A 22,567-nucleotide genomic window follows, 5' to 3' on the forward strand; every position below is an offset into this window, starting at 1 on the left:
ATTTTCCATAACAGAGGGATCAAGCCCGAGGTGTTGTAGACATGCTTCCATTCGTTGCAGATTTGATTCGAGACGGTTGATCAAAGACAGACTGCATGGCAAAAGCGAAACACGTTAGCAATTCCTCGGAATAAAAGCAATTGGATCGGCGATCGTATTTCAATAGATACTTTTGCCTGGTTTGTCTGACCCTCCTACTCTTTCCGACAGAGCTGGGTTTCACATCTCTCTCGTAATGAGAGCATCTTGGTCTGCTGCCGACGTCGCATCTTGGTTTCCTACGTCGACACACATCACAGGTCTCAAAATGTCTACTGTTAGAGATGGGAGGTAGAGTATAATCTGCCCAAGGAAGGAAATAGCTCACAGTTGGCTTTCCGGGGCTCATCTTGCAGCATCAATGGGATAGATGAAGTGGAAGTGGGTTGTTGCATGCAAGAGGGGGGCATTTGACAGCTGATCTCCCGTATGGCCTTTACCTCTTTGGGAGGAGTGCTGGTGGATCCGAGGTAACCATACAGGTATCGGATACCGGATGTATTCTGAAATATGAATTGAGACGGTAAGATACATGCCTACAGAGTGTATTGAAGGGTGCTAGTTATACGATTGTGACAATACTTGCTGACGGTACGCTGTGGATACCGTACCGGGCAGCCTAAGGCACTTCAACCTTAAGCTGGCACTAGGCCCGATCGGGTACCATTCATCGAAGTATGAATGAATGGATGAATGCCTCATGAGGGTCGTCTGTCACGACACCAGTCCTCATTCCTCGTCTTCCCATGCTTCGGGTGTAACCATCCCATCCCAGGATGCACTTCCTATTCATTTCCAGTTCACCCGAGTTTCTTGGCCAGGACAACCCTGTTTTCTCTCATTCGGGAAACCGGAGCCATGCATATCTTGTGTACGGAAGGAAAAGCTATCCAAGCCAAGCAAGCCTTCATTAGGAAGTCCCAGCCCCGACCCGAGTCTGGAGTTCTTCTTCTTCTTTGTTGAATCTCCTACATACTCTACCTTTCGTCCTTTCCTGCTGTCAAGAGTTACCCTCACTTTACATTTCGGTCTAGGATCTAGAGATCTCGATACGAAGATCTCGAGTTGCATCTTCTTCCGTTCGTTCAGAAACTTCTATGTGAGATAAATAACCCAATATACAGTCATTCAGTCATTCAGTCATTCTAGGCCCTTGCCTGGTCCCCTCCAACTCTTCATTTACATATAAAAAGACCACGCCCCACGTACCACCATGTCGCTACTGGGCACGATCAACCCCAATCCTCGTCGGTCTCAATCGGTGGTTAGCCATAATTCCCTGCCAGCGTCTCACGATGACAGTCCAACCCATGCCTTACCGGGAGATGAAAGTCAGCAAAAGGGTGGTATCGAGACTCTACAAGCGGAGGAGGTCAGGAGAGTGTCTACGGTCAGCTACCTAGCAGGGCAGCTCACGCGCCACTCCAATCGACTCTCGGAAAAAATCATCGTCGATAACCCATTCACCTTTGAGGACTCCGGGTCTACCACCAACCCACACAGTCCAAGTTTCAAAGTTAAGGACTGGCTGAGAATGTTGTTGGCAGTCAAAAATCATGAACCAGAGAAGTATCCGGAGCGGACGGCCGGGGTTGCGTTCAAAAACCTTAGCGTTCATGGATTTGGCTCTCCGACGGAGTACCAAAAAAATGTTCTGAACATCCTGTTCGAGATTGGAACCGTTTTCCGTCGGCTAGTTGGACTCAAAATGCCAAAGATCCAGATCATTCATGACTTTGAGGGGTTAGTCAGAAGTGGTGAAATGCTAGTTGTCTTGGGAAGGCCCGGTAGCGGTTGCTCAACTCTGCTCAAGACGATTGCTGGGGAAATGAATGGGATCCAAATGTCAGATACATCGGTGCTGAACTACCAAGGTACATAGTCCCTTGTTTCCTAACCTTCTATCTCGCGTAATGCCATTCCAGAGAACTAGCTGACTATGTACAAAAGGCATATCCTCGAAGCAAATGCAGAAACATTTCAAAGGCGAAGCGATCTACTCTGCCGAGACAGAAATCCACTTCCCCCAGCTCTCTGTTGGCGACACCTTAACCTTTGCCGCCCTTGCAAGAGCCCCTAAGAATCGGCCTGGTGGCGTGAGCGTCGAAAAGTACGCAGAGCACATGAGAGATGTTGTTATGACCATGCTTGGGCTGAACCACACTATCAACACCCGTGTTGGCAATGACTTTGTTCGTGGAATCAGTGGTGGCGAGAGAAAACGCGTTAGCATTGCAGAGGCCACTCTAAGCCAAAGCCCAATTCAATGTTGGGATAATAGCACGAGGGGTCTTGATAGCGCCAACGCATTGGAGTTCTGCAGAAACCTTGCTCGGATCAGCTGGTACTCAGGCACAACCGTCTGTCTCGCTATATACCAAGCATCGCAAAGTGCCTATGACGTTTTCGACAAGGTGACTGTGCTCTATGAGGGACGCCAAATATATTTTGGGCTGGCATCCGAGGCTAAGATGTTCTTTTTTGAGATGGGTTTTGACTGTCCAGAGCGCCAGACCACGGCAGACTTTCTCACGTCGCTAACTAGTCCTGCGGAGCGTTTAGTTCGACCAGGATTCGAGGGATGCGTGCCTCGTACCCCGGAAGAATTTGCTGCAGTGTGGAAGAAAAGCAATTCTCGCGCTCGACTTCTTAGAGAAATTGAGCACTTCGAGGCGCAGTATCCCATCGGAGGTTCTTCTTACGATGCATTTGTGAAAGCTCGTCAAGCGGTGCAAGCGAACTCACAACGAGCCAAGTCCCCATACACTATATCAATCTGGAATCAGATCAATCTCTGCATCAGCCGTGGTTTCCAGCGTCTTCGCGGAGATTTCAGCTTGACCGCAAGCACTCTAATCGGAAACCTTGTCATGGCACTAATTCTTGGTTCGATATTCTTTGATCTTCCAGATAACACCCTCAGCTTCTACTCTCGCTCAGCTCTGCTTTTCTTTGCAGTGCTTTTGAACGCGTTCTCCACCTCCCTTGAAATTCTCACCCTGTATGAGCAGCGGCCAATTGTGGAGAAGCATGCGAGGTACGCTTATTATCATCCGTGCGCGGAAGCTATCTCGTCTATAATCTGCGATATGCCCTACAAATTGGTCAACTCGATTACTTTCAATGTACCACTCTACTTTATGACAAACCTGCGGCGCGATGCCGCAGCTTTCTTCACCTTCTGGATTTTTTCTGTTGTCACATGTTTCACTATGTCAATGGTTTTCCGCACCATCGCCGCCTCGTCGCGCTCACTCTCGTCGGCCCTCGTCCCCGCCGCTATACTAATACTAGGCTTGGTGCTGTACACAGGATTCACTATACCCACAAGAAATATGCTTGGCTGGGCCCGCTGGATGAACTATGTCAATCCAATTGCTTATTCGTTCGAGAGTTTTATGGTCAACGAATTTGCTGGCAGACAGTTCCCGTGCACAACCGTCATTCCATCAGGAGGGCAATATGATGGAATCTCATTGGACCATCGCATATGTTCTACCGTTGGTGCCGAGCCTGGATCCATGATGGTGGATGGGACACGGTATCTCGAGCTAAGCTATCATTATAGCCCGGTGCACCTATGGAGAAACATGGGAATTATTCTGGGGTTCATGGTCTTCTTCTTCATCACATATGTCCTGGCGACTGAGCTCATCTCAGAGCAGAAGTCAAAAGGAGAGGTCCTTCTATTCCGCCGTGGCCACCAGTTGAAGCATCCTGATAGCGAGGACTTGGAGATCTCCTCCCAGACTTTGAGGGCGGCGAAATCTGATCCGTCCACTCCTTCTGAGTCTGCAGACATTCAAAAACAAACCTCCATCTTCCAGTGGGAAGACGTCTGCTATGACATCAAAATCAAAGGAGCTCCGAGAAGGATCCTGGACAACGTGGACGGTTGGGTTAAACCTGGCACCTGCACCGCCTTGATGGGTGTCTCAGGGGCTGGTAAAACTACATTGCTCGATGTCCTTGCAACTAGGGTCACTATGGGAGTAGTCACTGGCCAAATGCTAGTTGATGGGCGCCCTCGTGATAATTCGTTTCAGCGGAAGACGGGCTATGTACAGCAGCAGGATCTTCATCTAGCAACGTCTACTGTTCGCGAAGCCCTTGAATTCAGCGCCTTGCTGCGCCAGCCAGCCTACCTCAGCCGCAAACAGAAAATCGACTACGTTGAGGAAGTAATAAAGCTTCTGGGCATGGAGGCTTATGCGGATGCAGTTGTAGGTGTTCCTGGGGAAGGGCTGAATGTTGAACAGCGCAAGCGATTGACCATCGGTGTCGAGCTTGCTGCGAAGCCACAGCTTCTACTTTTTCTGGATGAACCTACCTCGGGTTTGGATAGTCAGACGTCCTGGTCTATCTTGGACCTGATCGATACGTTGGCAAAACACGGTCAAGCAATCCTCTGCACCATCCATCAGCCCTCCGCAATGCTGTTCCAGCGCTTTGACCGTCTTCTTTTTCTTGATACAGGAGGCAAGACCATTTATTTTGGTGAGATAGGCGAGAATTCGTCCATTTTATCAAGCTACTTTGAACGCAACAGTGCCAGAGCACTCCAACCCGAGGAAAATCCGGCCGAGTGGATGTTGGAGGCCATTGGGGCGGCTCCTGGATCTCACAGTGATATTGACTGGTTCAAGGTGTGGCGAGGGAGCCCTGAATACGTTCAGATGAAGAAGCATCTTGCGGAAATGAAATTATCTCTGTCCATCAAGCCACGAGAGAAACATGGTTCAGAAGAATTCCGTGAATTTGCTGCACCATTCTACGCTCAACTGTGGGAATGCTTGGTCCGCATCTTTGCTCAATATTATCGCACGCCCACTTATATTTGGTCCAAGGCCGCTTTGTGCATATTCACTGCCCTTTACATCGGATTCTCGTTTTATCGAGCACAGGCATCTATGCAAGGTCTACAGAACCAAATGCTCTGCATGTTCATGCTATTAACGATATTTGGGAATTTGTCACAACAAATAATGCCGAACTTTGTAACTCAACGATCTTTATATGAGGCTCGCGAGCGTCCATCGAAGGCGTATTCTTGGAAAGCCTTCATGGCTGCCAACATTATTGTTGAACTACCTTGGAACAGCCTCATGGCGCTTCTCATTTTTGTCTGCTGGTATTATCCAATTGGGCTGTATAACAATGCGAAGCCAACCGATGCCGTCTCGGAACGGGGAGCCTTGATGTTCATGCTGATTTTGACCTTCCTTCTTTTCACCTCTACCTTTGCCCATATGGTGATAGCAGGGATTGAACTTGCTGAAACTGGCAGCAACGTCGCCTCTCTGTTGTTCTCCCTTTGTCTTCTCTTCTGCGGTGTCCTCGCCACGAAAGACGCATTACCAGGGTTCTGGGTATTTATGTACCGCGTTTCGCCGTTTACCTACCTCGTCTCTGGGATGCTTTCAACAGGTCTATCCGGGACAAAGGTCACTTGCGAAGAAATTGAGTATTTGAGATTCAGCCCGCCAGCGAACCAAACCTGTCAGGAATATATGGGTCCTTTTCTCGAGATGACTCAAAATGGGTATTTGAAGGATCCGCAAGCCACGTCCGAATGTGCTTTTTGCCCGATCAGCGAGACTGATGCTTTTCTACGGAGTATATCGAGTGAGTACTCCGATGCGTGGCGCAACTTCGGCCTGATGTGGGCATATATTATATTCAACGTTGTTGGGGCAGTCTTTATCTATTGGTTGGCTCGCATGCCCAAAAAGCAGAAGGTATCGGATCCGCATAAGCGTTAAAAGACCTTCATTCAGATCTCCCTCACCACACCCCTCCACAGAGTCCTAATAACATGCGAGTGACCGCATGGCACGTGTCCTTTCTTATTAATCTTTGCTGAAATTCTATCTGCTTATATTTCGGTCATCTATCTTTGTTTACATTTGCGTTGTCTCTGTCATTTAAAGGTGTCTCATCGATTGGTTGTCGGCAAAGTGCTCCTGCGCAGACGTAGCAGGTAAATGGATCTAGAAAGGCTGTTCCAAACATGGAAAGCATAAGCTCTATGCTTTGGAATTACACCTGGCTAACTGTTCTTCTGATTACGAATAACATCTTCATATTTTTCTCCTTCTCTGGAATTGCACACTTAACATATCCTCGATATCAATCAACTCTTTGGAAGAGGAAACGCCGAAAAATATATTGAACAACCATACAAGGCAGCCACTGATGTTCCATCCCAGACAACGTAACAACCATCTCCACTATCTATCCCTACTTCTTTTTCACCTCTCCCTCCTTCCTAGGTGTGTTTCATCCTTAGCTTCCATATGATAGACGATAGCATTCTCAGACGCGAGTTGCAGTCATCTCCAAGCCTCGAGATAACAAACCAGAAACAAAAATTCAGTGTTGCACCCGATCAGTCTTCAAAGTCACCGGCAATTTTGTTGGTGCTGATTTTACTATCCAGGTTGTGAGTTCTTAACTTCTTTATACACCACGAGTTCCGGGTCTACTGTTCAGGTCCTTTACAAGTGCTTGTACTGCCCCAGATAGCGTAAGTCAAACTCTACGACGGCTCGTAGATGAAAGAATGCATTTGACATGTTTGAATTGGGGCAGCTTTGTCAGGTATGGCTTGCAGCCCTGTGGCATCTTGGTCTGGGATAAAAGACATTTCTCGTAGGTGGGAGGTGAAAGGAAATAGAGAAAAAACATTAGAAGTTAGCTCGGTGAACATATAGTGCTTACTGTGAATATGTGTAGGTAGAGGTAGGCAAAGGATTGATTAAATTGGTGATTGCGATGGTGAAGCTACTCCGTATGTTGATTGTTGAGCAAAATACACCGCTTGGCTGGCCGGAAGCCCACGGTGGGTCGCATGTGCACTAAACCATATCGGGACTAACAGACGCCTACCGCATCGATCCTAAGCTTTCACCCAAGGATCTTTGCCATCAACCACGTCCTGGTCCAGGCATCCTGTCTGTCGATCTCGGTAGATCTTTGAACCTATGTTTATTATTAGATTTGGCTACTCGATGCATCTGAATATGTAAAACGTGACGCACGTGCCGCTCAATGTGGAGTGAAACTCTTTCCTGCTCGAAGTTTTATCGTGCCGTGGATCGAGCTCCGGCATTGCGTTCTATCTCTATCGTAACTATGATGTCAATATACGCAAGTTTGAGGAATATGTCGTAGTATGGAAGCTTCAAACCAATTGAATAAAGATGGAATGTGTGAATTGGACATAATGCACTGAGTGAATCATCAACGAGCCATTCTATCGCGGAGAAAAGAGAAAGAGAGAGAAGGAGAAGAGAGAAAGTAGATATAAGGCACAGGCATATACAGAAATTGTATGAAATGTACACCACACCGTACATCCAGTGTACGTATACAAGACCAACTGTACATGCAAAGAAGTCCAAGAGAAAACGCCATTTCGCCACGCAACAGATGAGACGCGAAAGTGAAAAAGGAAAGGAAACAAGACATGATGTCACGATGTATATCCCAAGTGGAAAGCGAGCACTTTTCCCTGAAAATTGAACATTAATCATCAACATAAGGAGAATTGGGGATGGTCATTCTCCGTTGGTGACGGACATGCAGAATAGAAGGAATTAGCAGAATAGGAAAAGCTCAAAAAGCACAATTAAAGCAGAACTCTAGTTCTCCTTCTTCTCCTCGGTTGCCGGCGCCGGCGATTGGGCTTCCTCCTTGGCAGGAGCAGGAGCAGGAGCCGGAGCGGACTCCTTAGCGTCGGCATGGCCATTTCCGTGGTGGCCGTGCTCACCGTGCTTCTCATACAACGACACATGCTTCTTCTTCAATCGCTCCTCCTCGGCGGCAACCATATCCTTCCATAGGTCGCCACTCTCGGCGGACTCCTCCTGCTGAACCTTCTCCACAGCCGCTTGCTTCTTCTTTTGCTCCTTCGACGCCTCCAAGAGACCCTTGCCCCTGCGCTGGTCAGAGATCTCAAAACCGGCAGACGCGACCAGCACGGCCAGGGTCAAGCCCTGGGCGTAGACACGCGCCTGGACGATCTTCTGCTGCCCCGAAAGGTAGGGGTTGCGGCCGACAAGCGCAAAAGATCCAATCATGGAGGCGATCCAGGTCACACCGACGATCTTGTACTTCTCACGGCGGGCCCAGAGCAGCGCGCGGTCGACCATGGTCAGCTGGGAGAGCTCCTCGGAGCGCAGCCGCTGCTCGCGATTCTCGTACCATTGCATCTGCTGGTTGCGCTCAGCCTCGAAGGACCGCGAGGCGTGATCGGCGGCGATGATACCCACGAAGGTACCTGACGAGGTCACCAGGAAGGCCTTCATAGGGAGGGTGAGGTTGCGGATGGTGTGGTAACGGCGCGAGGCGAGCATGACACCCGCGGCACCCGCGGCGAGACCGCAGACGGTACCGAGACTACCGCCTTTGACGACGGAGCTGTGAAGTGATTGTTATGTTAGATTTGAGGGGTAAAAAGAGCGCGGAAGAGGCGAGAATTAAGGCGAGGAGGGGCGACAAACCTGTAGTGGGCATTCTCTTCTTCCTTAGTGAGAAGCTTCATGGTGGGCTGAGGGTGGTGGAGTTAATGAAATTGCACGGTGACGATGAGTCGAATGAAAATTAGACAGTGACAGTTCGAAGGAACGCCGACGATAATATATCCAGAGAGGATGCGGTAAAAGATGAGAATGGTAAGAAGAAAAAATCTCGAAGGCAGGAGATATTCGGAACTTAAGGCGAGCAAAGCCCGGTGACGTACGATGCACGGGATTCCCGACCTCGGGGACTCGCGGCAATAACTCGGAGTGGCTGCTGACAAACATCTCGCACGAGAAGCGCTGACTCAGACGACAACATTTCTCCGCGGTGTTCTGAACGATGTCTGATTACTCTCGATCGCAAGTCTAGATCGACTGGAATATTGTCGGAAATCAGGTCCGAACTACTACCGAAAAAAATGATACACTTATCGATGATGACATAATTTCACAACCAATTCACCCGGAGCGCCTTCACTTTCATAACATGACAAAGGAACAGAAGTACAGTGCAGATTTGGAGATCAGAAGGGGAAAAATAGGATGGGAAATTGAAAAAGGAAAAGAAAAGCATGAAGTAAGGAGCGAATGCAATGCCCAGTCTAACCAAATCACCGCCGCGATCCTGATCCCTTGGATGCAGCAATCTGGCGCGCCCGCATCTTTCGGAATCGGTCCTCTCCGCTGGCTCCCAACGGACGAGCGAATTTGCTTTCCTGCACCACCGTAGGACGGGGCACCACGGTGTAACTGGTATGTGTGATATCGGCGCGGGCACGGTTGGCCAATCGAGGAGGAAGCAATTCTCGAGCTCGTGCTTCGGCCGCGGTGGCCTGTGCCGACGGGGCACGAGAGGTAAGTTTCCTGGGATCGTGAGTCAGTATTGGGTTGAAGTCTCCGTCTTCGGGGAACGTAGACATACCTGGGGTCGAAGGCAGCTTCCTGGTATACTCGCTTAGAGTAATCGTCACTGCGTTGGAGAATAGGACGGGTCCATTCCGCAAGAAGACGCTCCGCCATGCGTTTGATACCAGGCTCGGCGCGTTTGCTCTTGGTGTAGAAAACAATCACTTTTCCGATCCCACTGGCAATCAGTGCTTCCTTGTTGATGGGAAGTTTGGCTAGCGAGTTCATCAAATCACGCTGGATGTTGTAGGCAGGCAGAGAGCCGTCGTCGAGCGGTTCCAGGAAGAACTTGACAGCCTCCAACAAGTTGATTTCGGGGTCGACCAGACTGTTGACGTATTGATTGCGGTTCAGAAGCGACACCACCTCTGGTAGCATCTTTAGCTTGTGCATGGCCGGATTGCCTTCACGTCGGCTCATCGCATCCATCTGTGCAGCGTGGGTCATGCGTTTGCGCATGTCCTCGATCTCCGCATCGGCCATTTGCTCCAGGTCCTAGACGATCATTAGTACCAAGTATGCACTTTCAGAAAAGAGATGGGACAACATACGATGCCATCTTGCTTGCGGAACCGTCTCTTGGTGGGCTTCTTCAGCGCTTCATCCATAGCACGATCAAGGGCCCGTCGACGACCTATTACCGTTAGACATCATACCAGATAATCTTCCAAGACAAAACCTACGGGTCGCCGGGTCCAAAAGTTCTTCATCTTCCACCGCCGCCTCCTTCTTCTTCCGTTCTCTTCTTCTCGAGGATGACCCCTCTCCATCACTGCCCTCCTCCAGCTCCTTCATCCGTCGAGTCTTCTTCTCTCGCCGACCTTCCCTCTTCCGCCGAGATCTCTCGCCATCGCCTTCCCCATCACGCTTGCGCTTATGCCGACCGATCAGTTTCAGGTTATCTTCGTCGATCGCTAACTGAGGACGGTCTTCGATATCGACATTCTCGGGGTCAAAGTCTTCGAACTGCGCCTCGTCGACTTCGGAGAGAATCGACTCGTCATCGGAGCCGCCGCCCGCTTTCTCGTCCGCATCGTCATCAACTAGGGCATCGTCCGCGTCGGGGCTAGCTGGCGCGGCGGGCTTGTCTTCGTCCTCGTCACCGGCGTCAGGAGTAGGCGCCTTAGTATCCTCGGCGTGATCGTCTGCGCGCCCGGGACTGGGAGCCGCGGTCGGAGAGTCGGGTTTGACTTCAGGACTGGCCGACATGTTTGTCTAGGTGTGTATGGTTGAACCGTTGAATTGGAATTGATGTGTCGGCGCTGAAAGGCGCTCCGTATGTGCTTTGCGCTAACACGGAGCAGAGATGATTGAGTAGAAAGAACGAAGTGAATCGATCGAGCTAGAGTTTCTGGTTGAGTAGACTTTCTATAACATGCAAGGATGGGTATGAAATGAAGAGAAAGGCGAAGAAAAAAAACAAAGTGAAAGGTGAGAGAAAACAGAGAAGAAAGTCGAAGAGCAAGCAGGCAAGTCGCAGCAGCAACGACGACAAAGGCAGAGAGGCCGCCGCAGAAATTCCGCCTCCGCGGTGGTCCGTGCTCGGCAGAATCTCAGCCGCTGAAAGTTCGCAAAGGCAAGACAACAACGTCCGCTTTCATCCTCAACCTTCCTCTGTCACATTTCCGTGTCTTTTTTATCCTCCTCTACACCTCCTCATACACAATGTTCGCTCCGGGTAAGTTCTCTCGCTGATCTACTTGGGCCTCGGGAATAAATCCGAGCCTGTTTGTCATGATGTACAGTACTAATGCTTCGTTTCTAGGACAAGAACAGCTCTCCAAGGAGCAGATCAAGGTAATTGGACCTCTTCGCTTGCCTTTCCTACTACAGTTCAACCATGGCTCTCAAGTTTCATAACATTCTACGGCTTGTACTGATGGTTTCTAGGCCGGTGAGGCTGAGGCGTGCCAGACGGTCAACATGGCCATTACCGGCGCCGTCTTGCTGTATCTCTGTAAGTCACACTTTCATGGGAGTCACTACCTTCACCTTTCTTCCGCAACAAACTGACAAATAAATTCAATAGCTCCCTTCGCCGTTGACTTCGTCAAGAAGTTCCTTTAAACGCTCTACAAACGGGTAGACAACATGATGACGCAGGCTAGATGGTTTTACTTTGTCTTTTCTCTTGCCTAGATCGTGGCAGGTGTATTAATATTGTACATTCGGAATTTTTTTATGATCGGTTATTAAGTGGGACAATGACAAAATGCCACTTATGGTCTTGCTTTTCTACTCTAGTAATGAGGTCTCCAACGCGGGTGAATTTGCAAATCCCAGCTCCAATAACTCCTTGCTCCGGACATCAACCATAAGCCAAAGACCACCTCGCCAAAGTTCGAAAGGTTATCACGTATTTGCAAGAGCGACCGGCACTAGGAACCGACCCGACCCTGGAGCTTCTGTGCTTCCTCGAGGTCCTTCTTGACCGACTCCATTTCCTTGTGCAGGTGCTGGATCTGGGTATGATAATCGTCCAATATCTATAAGGTCAGTTAGCAAGGCGCACAATCCTAAGACACTAAGAGGTGGGATCAATGCGTACCTTCTTTGCGGCCTTCATCGTATTCTCGTCTAGTTCGTCCTCCGCCTGAGATGCGGCACTCGGGCCGGCCCTCTCGATCTCTGCCTGTAAACGCTTCGACTGTTCCCGAATGGCGAGCATTCTGGCCCAGATTTCCTCGGCACGTCCGTTCAACGAGGGGTCGAAAACTGAGCGTTCCAACTGAGCAAGCTTCTTCTTCAATTCCTCCTCCGCGTCATCCATCGCGTAGCCTCTGTTTCGTAGGACTTGGGTCTTGGCCGCAAGGGCGAGGCAGCGCTTGCTCAGCACAAGATGTTTGCGACGGCAATCGGCAATTTTCACGGAGATCTTCAGGTCATGTCGGGAGAGTAAATCGGTGAGGCAATTGTTGATTTCATGGAGACGGGTCTGCATCATGGTGAGGAAGTCCTTCTGTCTCTGGGCTCGCTTGCCCAGTTCAAAGAAACCCTTCACCAGCACAGGTACGTAGCCCGACCCGGGTCTCTGTCGCAAGGCATCCTCCCACTTCGTATCGTCGTCATCTGCGCTTGGCTGGTAGAAGGGCGCCGCCTCCTCGCCGACATTGTTATACAAGTAAGTTCGGAAGGGGGAAGAGCGAGTGTTGGCGTCCCATTTTTCCCTGACAATTTGCATCTGCATCGGAACGGTTCGGTGTACTACTTTGAGTCAGCATGCCATATCTCCAAGAGCGAAAGTTGAACGAGACCGAGTTGCTTACCTCCGGTAACCGCACGACCCGGGGACCAGAGACTGGACCCTTGCTGCTGCTGCCCTATCGTCTGTCCTAACTGAGGCTGTTGCTGTTGCTGTTGTGCTTGGGGTTGCTGCTGTTGTTGCTGTGGCTGACCGGCTTGTTGCTGACCTCCAAGCAACGAACCCCCGAACAAACTCGGTTGCGGGGGCTGCTGTTGCGTGGAACTTCCGCCCAATGTTCCGAATGGACTCGAATTCTGTTGTTGCTGACCTCCTAGACCACCGAACAAGGACCCCGCAGGTTTCGCCGGCTGGGTCACCGCCGACCCGAAAATGGTGCCAGTGTTCTGCTGTTGCTGAGGCTGTTGCTGGGTTGTGGTAGAACCGAAAAGTCCACCTCCTGTCGAGCCCTGCTGGTTCTGCGACTGTCCTCCCAGAAGGCCCCCGCCCTGTTGATTCCCTGTGGTGTTCGAGCCGAAGAGGCCGGTTCCAGAAGTGCCAGTGCTGCCGAAGGGGCTAGGTTTGGCGACGGCAGCTCCAAATGGGCTGGGGTTGGCGCCCGCCTGAGGCTGAGCTGCTGCACCTCCAAAGAGCGACATTGGCGCAGATGTTGTGAAGACCTGAGAATACTTCGGCTCTTCGAGGTATCGTGGTTGACGAAAACTTCTCGTACAGTTAGTCGCTCGAGCAACAAACGTCGAGAACTTAGAGGCTGATGTCGGCGACGGGCTGTGAGGAAATATGGCCTAAGGCGGTCACTCAAGTCGGGCTATCGGCTCTGCACCAAGCTCAAGTTCGGGATAATTCAATTGCTCAAATCGGCATCGTGGGGCAGCAAGGCCGTTTGATTTGTAGGAGGGAGCAATTGCGCTGTCGCACCGGGACTGTTGTGATGGACGGCCGCTGCTTTGTTTTTCGCAGTCACGTGAGAGCTGTCCAGGTGCTTACCAGAAGGGCTTAGCGCGGGTTCTCTTCTGCTCCATGCTCGATGACTATTTCAGCAACCATCGCTTCCTTCCCCAATTTACTTGAGGGAGAAGGCTTTGGGCGTCAATACGGACTGGAGAACCAACTAGGGTCCATCCATACTCGCTGATGTGTATCCCGATCTAGTACTAGCTGGGTTAACTAGCTAAGGCCTATAGACCTGGCCGCAGCCACATCCCTCACTACGATCACTCATTTGGCGGAGCCAAAGCCCAGACCTTCACTATCGTATAGTCGTTTCTGCAATATCACATCTTAGGCTCACCCCTTACACAAACTCGTATCATAGTTCATAGACTCCCGTATACTTCGGACTGACATTGTGCACCAGTATAATTACATAATCCCGCACAATAGTCTTTCCGCCTCAGGCATAAACCCGTACATAAACCCGAATCTTACCTAATCCCCTGGCCATCAGCCAATCATAAGCAAGCAAAAACCGACCACGGCCGACCACTCAATTCCCATCCGTCACTCCTCCTCACGACCTCGTCCACCCCCAATTCCTCCAACGCAACCCTTCCTCCTCAATTGGCCCTAACCAGCAATCATGGCGACCCGGGAGCCCCAGTACGTTCATCCTCTGCCCCCCCTCTTGCACCACCCTCCCCCAGCCGCTTCCCCGGGCGGGAAGGGGCCCTAAGGAAACAAACCTCGGTGTCGGAAGTTCAAGGAAGAGATAGACAAAGCTGGAATTGCAGCTGCAGCTCATAAGAATACCTCCCCAATGGCTTGAACCCGACACCGAAACGAATCGAGCAGAAAAGAAGCGAAGCGGAATGGGGAAACAGAAACCAGCTGGCTAACGCATCCCGGACAATGAAAACAGGTTCAACCAGCAAGTCCTCGTGGACACCACGCCCATGCCGGCGCATATCCCCAAGGTGGACGAGATCGGGGCCACGAGTGCGCCGCTGACCAGCGCGGCTTATTTCATTGGGGACCGGTGCAAGGCGTACAACGATGACTTTATGAAGTGTAAGATGGAGGCCAACGGGAAGGGCGAGACGGAGTGCTTGAAGGAGGGGAGGAAGGTGACGAGGTGTGCGGCTAGTGTGTATGTTTCTCTCTTCATTTCCTATCTTGGCCTGTGGCTAGTTTTTACTCTTCCATCGTTGGGAGATGTAGTTACTTGACCTAGGAGGCTGGAGCAGATCGGAAAGCTAACCGTACAGACAGGATCAAGGATATCAACACCCACTGCTTGAAGCAGTTCACGGCCCACTGGGAGTGTCTGGAGAACCACAACCACCACCTGTGGGACTGCCGAAAGGCCGAGCAGGATCTGAATTCGTGTGTTTTCGAGAAATTGGTACGTACCTCCGCTTGGCTTGCTTTCCTCAGTTACTCCTTTCGATATCATAGCAGAACGGGGAATGAGCGTCAATTTCCCCACAAATCCACCCACATCGCAACAATTGACTAACCCACCTTCCTCTCACACACAGGGCCTCAAGAAAACCATCCCCGGCGCCCCCGAGAACCAAGTCCCCGTGCACCTGCGCCCCAAGCAGATCTTCTCCAAATACCCTGGTCCTCAGTTCTAAGCTCGCAATGTGATTGTGTAATTTGCAAATTATTGAATGGAAGGGGAACCGCAAAATGAGAAAGAGAGTCACCGAGGCCTCTATGTAACTTTTTCCTTTTTTTTTTATAAACTATGTTTTTGATGTTCATCTGCTCTCGGCTTGCTTATCGGGTTAGATCTGGTATGACATGGTGCCTAGCTGATGATGTTGGGATGTACCTGTCTGTACCTGTACCGGTCTTTACTCTTGTCTTATCTTACCTTGATGGTATTGAATTCAATGGAATCTGGATTGAAAGGACTGGGCTGGGCTGGGTTCGATGAACTCGTCAGATTTGCTGTTGTTGTTGTTGCTGCTGCTGTTTGTGTATATATGATTAGCATTTGTCTAGGTAGGTTTAGTTGGCTTAGTAGGATGGAATCTCTAGAGATTGTTCTCTTCTTTCCTTGTGCTTAAAGTTGTCTTTGCCAAAAGGTCACTCAATCCATGATAGGACGTTTCATTGATCTAGGTACTCGAACAGGATGGTCTATTCCTTGAATATAGTGTCTAGTAGGTAGTTAACAAAGGAAATGAACTTTATCATGCATGCACAGTTGAATGATACAGGCGGTGTATCGGACCAAGAAAGAGAGCAGGAACCAAGCGAATGCCAAAGGATATTAAGGGGGCCAATAATGGAGATGGAAGTGAAATGAGAAAACATATATACTTGAAAAATAAAGAAATGTGGAAGATATCCCAAAAGAATGAATCGCCCCGAACAGACCAAGAAGAAGAAAAGGAAGAAGAGGTAAGGAAGTCTAAAGCTAAACCAATGTATGTACCGGTACTCGTCGGAAGAATTTGAGCTTTGCCAATCGACTCTTCACCTCGGTCCAACCTACCCGGAGCTTCTGTTCTAATCGTCGATCGCCGCGCAGTCGCATCCAGATCAGAGCCATCCCCAGGATGGCCAGATCCCAGATGATCTGGCGGAAGCTCACCCAGACCAGCCACTTCAGCCACGCCCAGGCGCTGGTGCGCCGGCGATGCGCCAGCGCCCGCGTCTCCATCTGTTCGCGCACGGCGGCGATCTCGGCCGTCATCTTAGTCAAGGCCTGCTCGACTCGACGGCGCCATCGGCGGTCGTTGTCCGGCGGGCCGCGTGGTCGTTGCGGGTGCCGCTGGTCGGGCTCACTGGTTTGGTCGGAGATGGCGCGGTGATCGTATGATTGATTCCCGTCGGGGTCGTGGTCGTGGTCATTGTCATGGTCGTCGTCATTGTCATCATCGTGATCGTCGGCATATATATTATCCTGCGCCTCCGCATACTCTTCCTCCTCATCCTCGTCGTCGTCCAGGTCATCGTCCACCTCCCGCGTCTGCGAATGTGTTCCGGACCCGGGATCCAGATTAGACCCTCGTCGCCGATATACATCATCTGGCTGGCTGACCGGGCTCAACACGCGGAGTCTCGAGTCACCGCGAGCCGTCGCGGTAATTAGATTCTCGTACTCTGACCGTGCCAACCGCCCTCCAATACTGGTATAACTGGGCTGCATCAGGGGCGGCACACCCACCGCATTGACGGGCGACGACGTAGAGGAAATCGAGGAGGTGTTGGATTTGATCTGGTCCCAGACGAACTCGAGCTCGGAGACGAGTTCGCGCGCCTCGGGAGTCTGCGATGCGTAGCGGTGCATGGTGTCGATTAACGTGGAGATGTAGCGTCGTTTAGCCTCAGTTCGGGAGAGGCCTCGTTGGGCGAACCATGCGTCCCTGTAGATTTGTTTTTGCTTATCAGATTTTCGGAATTTTCGTTTGCGAAGAGGAATGGAGGTGCAAGTACCATTTCTCGCACTCGGCGTATACATCGGCAGTGTTTCCGATCGGTCGGTCCATGACCCCCTCGACGTCGCCCTCTAGGTGAGTGAAAACTATGTCAGCGACCATGCCCAGACAGAGAGCGATGTCGAAAATAAATAAAGTACAGAGTGGAGGAACGTACCCATGCTCTGTTTATACAATCCATAGAGCTTCAGTCGTTCCGAAGCAGGGGGTCGAGCGGTACCGGTGCGCGGAATGCGTTTGACGGTATTCAGGGCGTGCACGAAAACTCGATCTAATCGCGGGTTGAGTTAGAGCTGTACGCACTGCAAAATAAAAATAGTGGAAGAGCACACACCCACAGAGTCCGACATGTTGATCGAAAGATTTGGCTGAGCGCGTGCCTCATTAGAGCAGGATCGGGATCGGGCGACATGCGCGGGGCTCCTTCATCGAGACCGCCGGCGCGACGGAATCCAGAGAGCGATAAGGGGGAAGAAGGAGGAGAAAGGGATCGATGGAATCGGCGCATGCAATGTAGGGAGAGGATAAATGGGTGCCCTAGATCGGTGGACTGGAATCTGGGAAATCCGAATGGAGCAACTTCCCCGGATTTCTGCGAGCTGAGACACGCGATGCCGACGAAGGATTGACGGGTTGGGAGTGGGGGAGGATATTAAGATGGACTATTGAGGATCCAGGGAAAATGGATGAAGTCAGAGACAAAGGTAGACCAGACAGCGAGGAATTGAGGGGACGGAAGGGAGGATGGCAAGCAGTCGGAGATGATGTGGAGAGGGAGGGAGATTTGGTTGATGGATTGATTGATGATTGATGGAGAGTGACAGATGGACCGCGGCTGTCGGACTTGTCGCGTTGACCCTGTGATTGTCGGGTATTCCCCTTCCTCTTCCACTTGCCCTTGCATGCCCCCTATGATCTATCGTATGATAGATTCTAGCGGAGTATAATAATTTACCATGGATCCACCATCTCCACCGTTTGATTTCTTTTTCCTTTCCGATGGATTTTTCGAAACGCACCGCCGAACGAGCAGTATATAACAACGTTCTATGCTCGTTCCCCGTCTCAACATGCTCTTCCACCCTGCATCTTCAATGCAATCTTCTGGAGGAGACGTGAAAAGGAACACCTCTATTTTCGAAAAGTGACGATCAGCTCAGACTGGATCAATGTTATATCCACCCAGATAGCTGTCTGACGATAGACATTTAAGTCCTGCTCGACGCCCCCAATAGACATGGGCCGTCGTTGACCTGGCCCTAGAGCTCGTGGAACTGACTATCGACGAGACCAAAAGAGGACGGTATTAAAGCACCTCTTGACGCGGTAGACATTTGCTTCTCTCACCAAATCCGGCATTCTCAGACGCACCACCCAGGACATTGATCTATGGGACCATATTGGAGTGGTCAATGAAAACTTTCTCTGTAAAAGCTCGTGGCTCCCCATTTCTCTTCTCGGAGAGGACTTCAGCGAGACTAGCTCAGTTGATATCGTCAAGAAACTTTGTGCTCACTTATAAGACTCGCTATCAACTTTGTAGGTTGTCATCGGCGCCCACCCACGCTGCACTTCCAACTTGCATGACTGGTTCATTTTGCGATAACAGGAGATTGTTGCTCTCGCGCTTGCTAATTTCTCGGGGAAAGAGAGAAGGGGAAGGGGCATAAAAAACAAACCATTTCAAGATGAATTGGAAGAAACGAGGAACGAAGCAGACATGAATCCCCATTGTTTGTCCGTGACAAATTGCGGAGGCGAAACCAGGAAGCTGCTCTAACCCGTGTTACAGGCCTATTTGCTGCTCGACATACCCAAGATTTAGAATAGAAGGGAAGGAGGCAAATAGGGCATTACGCAAGGTAAACGTTATACCCAAGAAGGTACATATATAGACGTACATATTATATCCCCCCTACTACTCTGACATCTCTCTCCGCTACCATATCTGCGTATCTTTCCCGGTCCGCTCTTGGCATACCAACAAATAAGCAATCAATCCAAGCCAAAACCCGAACACGAAAAGGTAAATCCTTCGGTCAAAAGAACACAAGGATGACCCACGGAAGCGCCGTTCGTGTCCCTGAAGGACTGGAATCGGTTGCCGCCAATCAACCGGCGCAAACTGACGGGGTGAAGCCATGCGGTGTGAATGACGTAAATCCAACCGGGCAGAGAACAAAGGCGGAGATTTCCAGAAGATCATTCGGTAGGGAGGTATATATATAACTGCGTAACTACAGTGGAGTGCGGTCAATTGATTCTGTCTTCTCTTTATGATCTCGTGAATTTTATGATTTATGAGTTTATGACTTTGTGATTTTATCTACCGTGAGGATCCGCAATTAGGTTTTCGAGGTTTCCGAAAGTATGTCTTATCTCCCGCTATCTACAATCTATATCTTCATCTATACTATACTATACTAACCATCTCCTTTGACATCTTCAAGTTCACCTCCACCTCCCACTCCCAACGTCACGATATAACGAAAACAAAAATGTCAACAATCCAACCACCCCCTCGCATCAACTCCATCCGCTCCCCCCTCTCCTCCACACAAATCCCGACCCTCAACTCCAACCACACGCACCCCCATCCGCACCGCCACCCACCCTCAACCCTCCTCCACCAACCTTCGGACTCCCCAAAACGCTCAATTTCATACACCGCTACGCCAACTGATACACACCCTGGTACCCCTGTCCCCTCTTCATCTGCCATCGCCACCGCCGCCACCCCTGCCCCGGCAGGTAGCAGCAGTAGCAGCAGCAGCAGCATCACCGGCACTGGGAGCACAGCAACAGGCCACCAGAAGGAAAAACACGACGACCTGACCTGCGACCATAAAGTGAAAGGAGCGCTCACGGAGCTGCTAAACGACGGATCCGTGAAGGCAGATGAGCGGGGACGGCGATCGGTGCAGCGGCTTTTGATGGAGACGGAGCGGGAATTGAGGACGCAGCGGAGGGAGAGCTTGAGTTTGAGTGGGAAGACACAGGGGAAGCGGAAGGGGAGGACGAGAGGGGAGGAGTCGGGGATGAGGCCGATGGGATCTGGTGATGCATCTGGGTCTGGGAATGGGTCTATTGTCAAGAGAGGTGTTGATGGGGATGGAGAAGGTTGATTGAGATTTATGGTGGGGAGATGGAATGATGATTGGAATGATTTTTCGAGGGTTGACGTTTTCTTGTTCTTCTCTTTTTTTCTTTAAGCTCAAGCTGTATACCTATCGATGGCGATCATCGCGACATTCATGCGCATGACAGCCGATAATTGGCCATGGGATGGCGCGGCCCTGCGGTTCAGGCACAAGTTGCATAGGGGTTTATGTAGAACGAAGATCCATACCTGCCAACTAAATAAATAGCCCGTGAATTCGTAACTTAACTTACGGAGAGAAAAGTATATTCTGATATCAGATATCCGCTATTTATGTACTTTGAAGACCTCAGTCAAATGCGACACGTCAAGTGCAATAACATACTCTATGTCACTTCTTCATCTTCATTTCCATCTCGTTTTCATCACCATTCTCTACGTCCACCACCACCTTCCCGCTCATCACCTGTGACAGCTCCGCCATCTGCTCGCCGCTGACTGGCGGCCCCGTGAAGTGCTTCCGCGCATACACCACGTACCAGCCAATGCTGATGGCCGCGAACCCCGCGAACACCACGCTGGCGTAGTTCATCGACTCGGCGTCCACCGGCAGCGAGACCGGCATGCAGAAGAGGACCACGGCCAGCAGGATCCAGCAGATCGTCAGGATGTTGATGGCGTACCCGAACCGGCCTAGTGAGAAGGTCGATTCCTTGATGGCCTCGCGCCCGCGAAGCACCGAGATGAAGATGGGCAGGCCGTACGAGGTCGACAGACAGATGGTCGCTACGCCCGTGAACGAGTTGAAGGCGGCGGTTGAACCAAAGTAGATCAATCCGAGCAGGCAGTCGACCGCCGCCGAGAGAATGATGGCCCAAATCGGTACGTCCAGACGCTTGTTCACCCTTCGCCAGAGGCGGAATCCGGGAATGGCCCCATCGCGAGCAAAGGCGTAGGTGCACCGGCTGGCGGCTGTCAAGGCGCCGATGCCGGCAAATATCATAATTCCCAGAACGAGAAACAGCAGACCGAAGCCTCCGCCGGTGGACCCCGTCGCTATCTTGAATATCATTCCGACCGGCTGGCCGCTAGCGACATTGAGGAGCATCTTGACATCGGGCAGGACAAACAGGATGGGAATCAAGTAGATGACACCGGTAACGCCGGCGGCAAACACGGACAGCACAATGGCTTTAGGGACCTCGCGATGGGGATTCTGCACCTCCTCGCACATGGCCGCCACCATACCGTACCCGGTCAGAGTATAGGCAGCCTGTAACAAGCCGACGAAGAAGGCCCATCCGGACGGCCTAAGAGACGCCAGTCAGTCAGCATCCAGCTCCTCACGAATCCCGAAGATGTGAAAATCAACGTACCACCCACTGGCCGAAGCATCGTAATGACCAAACACGAACGCGGCGTCTCGGCGATCGCCGGCCATGACCAGCAGCGTCACCAGAATGATGATGACGCTAGCCGCCGTCCAGAAAATACAAACCTTATTGATCAAATCCAGCCACTTGGAAAAGAAGATATTGACCAGCGCGCAGAAGAGAATCACCGCCCAGAACATCAACACGGTCTGCCAAGCATTGGCCACAAACGTCTCGTCCCACAGGGAGATGGCGCTGAGGATCAGTTGGGCGCCGCCAAACGTGATACTCAGCGTGACGGTCCAATTACCAACGAGCGTCAACCAGCCATCGATAAAGGACATCATGGGCGCCCATTCCTTGGACGAGAGCATGGCGCTCCAGTAGTAAACGCCGCCGGCCGTCGGATACACGGCGCAGATCTCAGCCAGAGAGGCGGCGATCGCGAGGGAGATCAGAGTGACCAGCACCCAGCCCCAGATAACGCTGACGGACTGGCCGTCGGTGAGGGTAATGTACAGCGTGGTGCTTAGACCATACGGGGCGGCCATGATTGCGAAAGAACTGTATCGGGTGGAGCAGAGAGATAAGAAATTAGCGGGTGTCCAATGGGAGAGAGGGCGAAGGCGGGTCAGGGGAGACATGGGAGATACTGGAAGAGGCCAAAGGCAAATGGGATGGGATGCATACAGTCCGAGGACACTCAACATGCTCAGATTTCGAGGCAGTTCACTCTTGTAACCCATTCTCGCCAACGCCTCGTTGGCGTTGGCATCGACGGAGGATTGCCGCATGGTGGGCGATCAAAAGAAGCGATCAAATGGATAGGGAGAGCAACGATGGGAAGCAATGAGAGGAGAAGAAGTGTCGCGAGACATGTCGCAGTCGACAGGAGGAAGAAGAGAAAGAGAAGAGAGGAAAAGGATGGGATGGAGAGGGAGGACGATCAAGAAGAGAGAGTAGAAAGGAAAGGATACGAAACCTTAATCTCCCCGCAATAATTCCTGGTCAAGTGATAAGCCCCAGCCAAAGAT

General features: G+C 51.0%; 8 protein-coding genes across 8 annotated transcripts; 3 read left to right on the forward strand and 5 right to left on the reverse strand.

The window, feature by feature from the left end:
• Positions 1–1,252: 1,252 nt before the first annotated feature.
• On the forward strand, positions 1,253–5,801 carry CDR1_4 (Multidrug resistance protein; the record flags this gene model as incomplete). The annotated part of the gene is made up of 2 exons (XM_046085522.1): positions 1,253–1,913; positions 1,990–5,801. 2 exons carry the CDS (start codon positions 1,253–1,255, stop codon positions 5,799–5,801), a joined length of 4,473 nt encoding a protein of 1,490 aa, XP_045941485.1.
• A 1,881-nt stretch (positions 5,802–7,682) lies between these two features.
• RCF2 (HIG1 domain-containing protein) lies at positions 7,683–8,396 on the reverse strand (the record flags this gene model as incomplete). The annotated part of the gene is made up of 1 exon (XM_046085523.1): positions 7,683–8,396. The coding sequence occupies one exon, from the start codon at positions 8,394–8,396 to the stop codon at positions 7,683–7,685; it is 714 nt and encodes a 237-aa protein (XP_045941486.1).
• Positions 8,397–9,172: 776 nt separating this feature from the next.
• On the reverse strand, positions 9,173–10,676 carry IWS1 (transcription factor SPN1; the record flags this gene model as incomplete). The annotated part of the gene is made up of 4 exons (XM_046085524.1): positions 9,173–9,425; positions 9,484–9,962; positions 10,019–10,101; positions 10,151–10,676. 4 exons carry the CDS (start codon positions 10,674–10,676, stop codon positions 9,173–9,175), a joined length of 1,341 nt encoding a protein of 446 aa, XP_045941487.1.
• A 1,169-nt stretch (positions 10,677–11,845) lies between these two features.
• On the reverse strand, positions 11,846–13,307 carry NUP57 (putative nucleoporin; the record flags this gene model as incomplete). Its single annotated transcript, XM_046085525.1, has 3 exons — positions 11,846–11,953; positions 12,016–12,671; positions 12,734–13,307. 3 exons carry the CDS (start codon positions 13,305–13,307, stop codon positions 11,846–11,848), a joined length of 1,338 nt encoding a protein of 445 aa, XP_045941488.1.
• A 941-nt stretch (positions 13,308–14,248) lies between these two features.
• On the forward strand, positions 14,249–15,245 carry NdufA8 (coiled-coil-helix-coiled-coil-helix domain-containing protein; the record flags this gene model as incomplete). The annotated part of the gene is made up of 4 exons (XM_046085526.1): positions 14,249–14,268; positions 14,528–14,755; positions 14,878–15,010; positions 15,147–15,245. 4 exons carry the CDS (start codon positions 14,249–14,251, stop codon positions 15,243–15,245), a joined length of 480 nt encoding a protein of 159 aa, XP_045941489.1.
• A 791-nt stretch (positions 15,246–16,036) lies between these two features.
• Positions 16,037–17,410, reverse strand: LDX57_003874 (acyl-CoA-binding domain-containing protein; the record flags this gene model as incomplete). Its single annotated transcript, XM_046085527.1, has 4 exons — positions 16,037–16,988; positions 17,059–17,131; positions 17,218–17,331; positions 17,395–17,410. The coding sequence occupies 4 exons, from the start codon at positions 17,408–17,410 to the stop codon at positions 16,037–16,039; spliced, it is 1,155 nt and encodes a 384-aa protein (XP_045941490.1).
• A 2,148-nt stretch (positions 17,411–19,558) lies between these two features.
• Positions 19,559–20,185, forward strand: LDX57_003875 (uncharacterized protein; the record flags this gene model as incomplete). Its single annotated transcript, XM_046085528.1, has 1 exon — positions 19,559–20,185. The coding sequence occupies one exon, from the start codon at positions 19,559–19,561 to the stop codon at positions 20,183–20,185; it is 627 nt and encodes a 208-aa protein (XP_045941491.1).
• A 366-nt stretch (positions 20,186–20,551) lies between these two features.
• Positions 20,552–22,327, reverse strand: LDX57_003876 (putative GABA permease; the record flags this gene model as incomplete). The annotated part of the gene is made up of 3 exons (XM_046085529.1): positions 20,552–21,470; positions 21,537–22,097; positions 22,224–22,327. The coding sequence occupies 3 exons, from the start codon at positions 22,325–22,327 to the stop codon at positions 20,552–20,554; spliced, it is 1,584 nt and encodes a 527-aa protein (XP_045941492.1).
• Positions 22,328–22,567: the final 240 nt, after the last annotated feature.

This window comes from Aspergillus melleus, assembly GCF_016097325.1.
Source record: "Aspergillus melleus strain CBS 546.65 chromosome Unknown contig2, whole genome shotgun sequence".
NCBI lineage: Eukaryota > Fungi > Ascomycota > Eurotiomycetes > Eurotiales > Aspergillaceae > Aspergillus > Aspergillus melleus.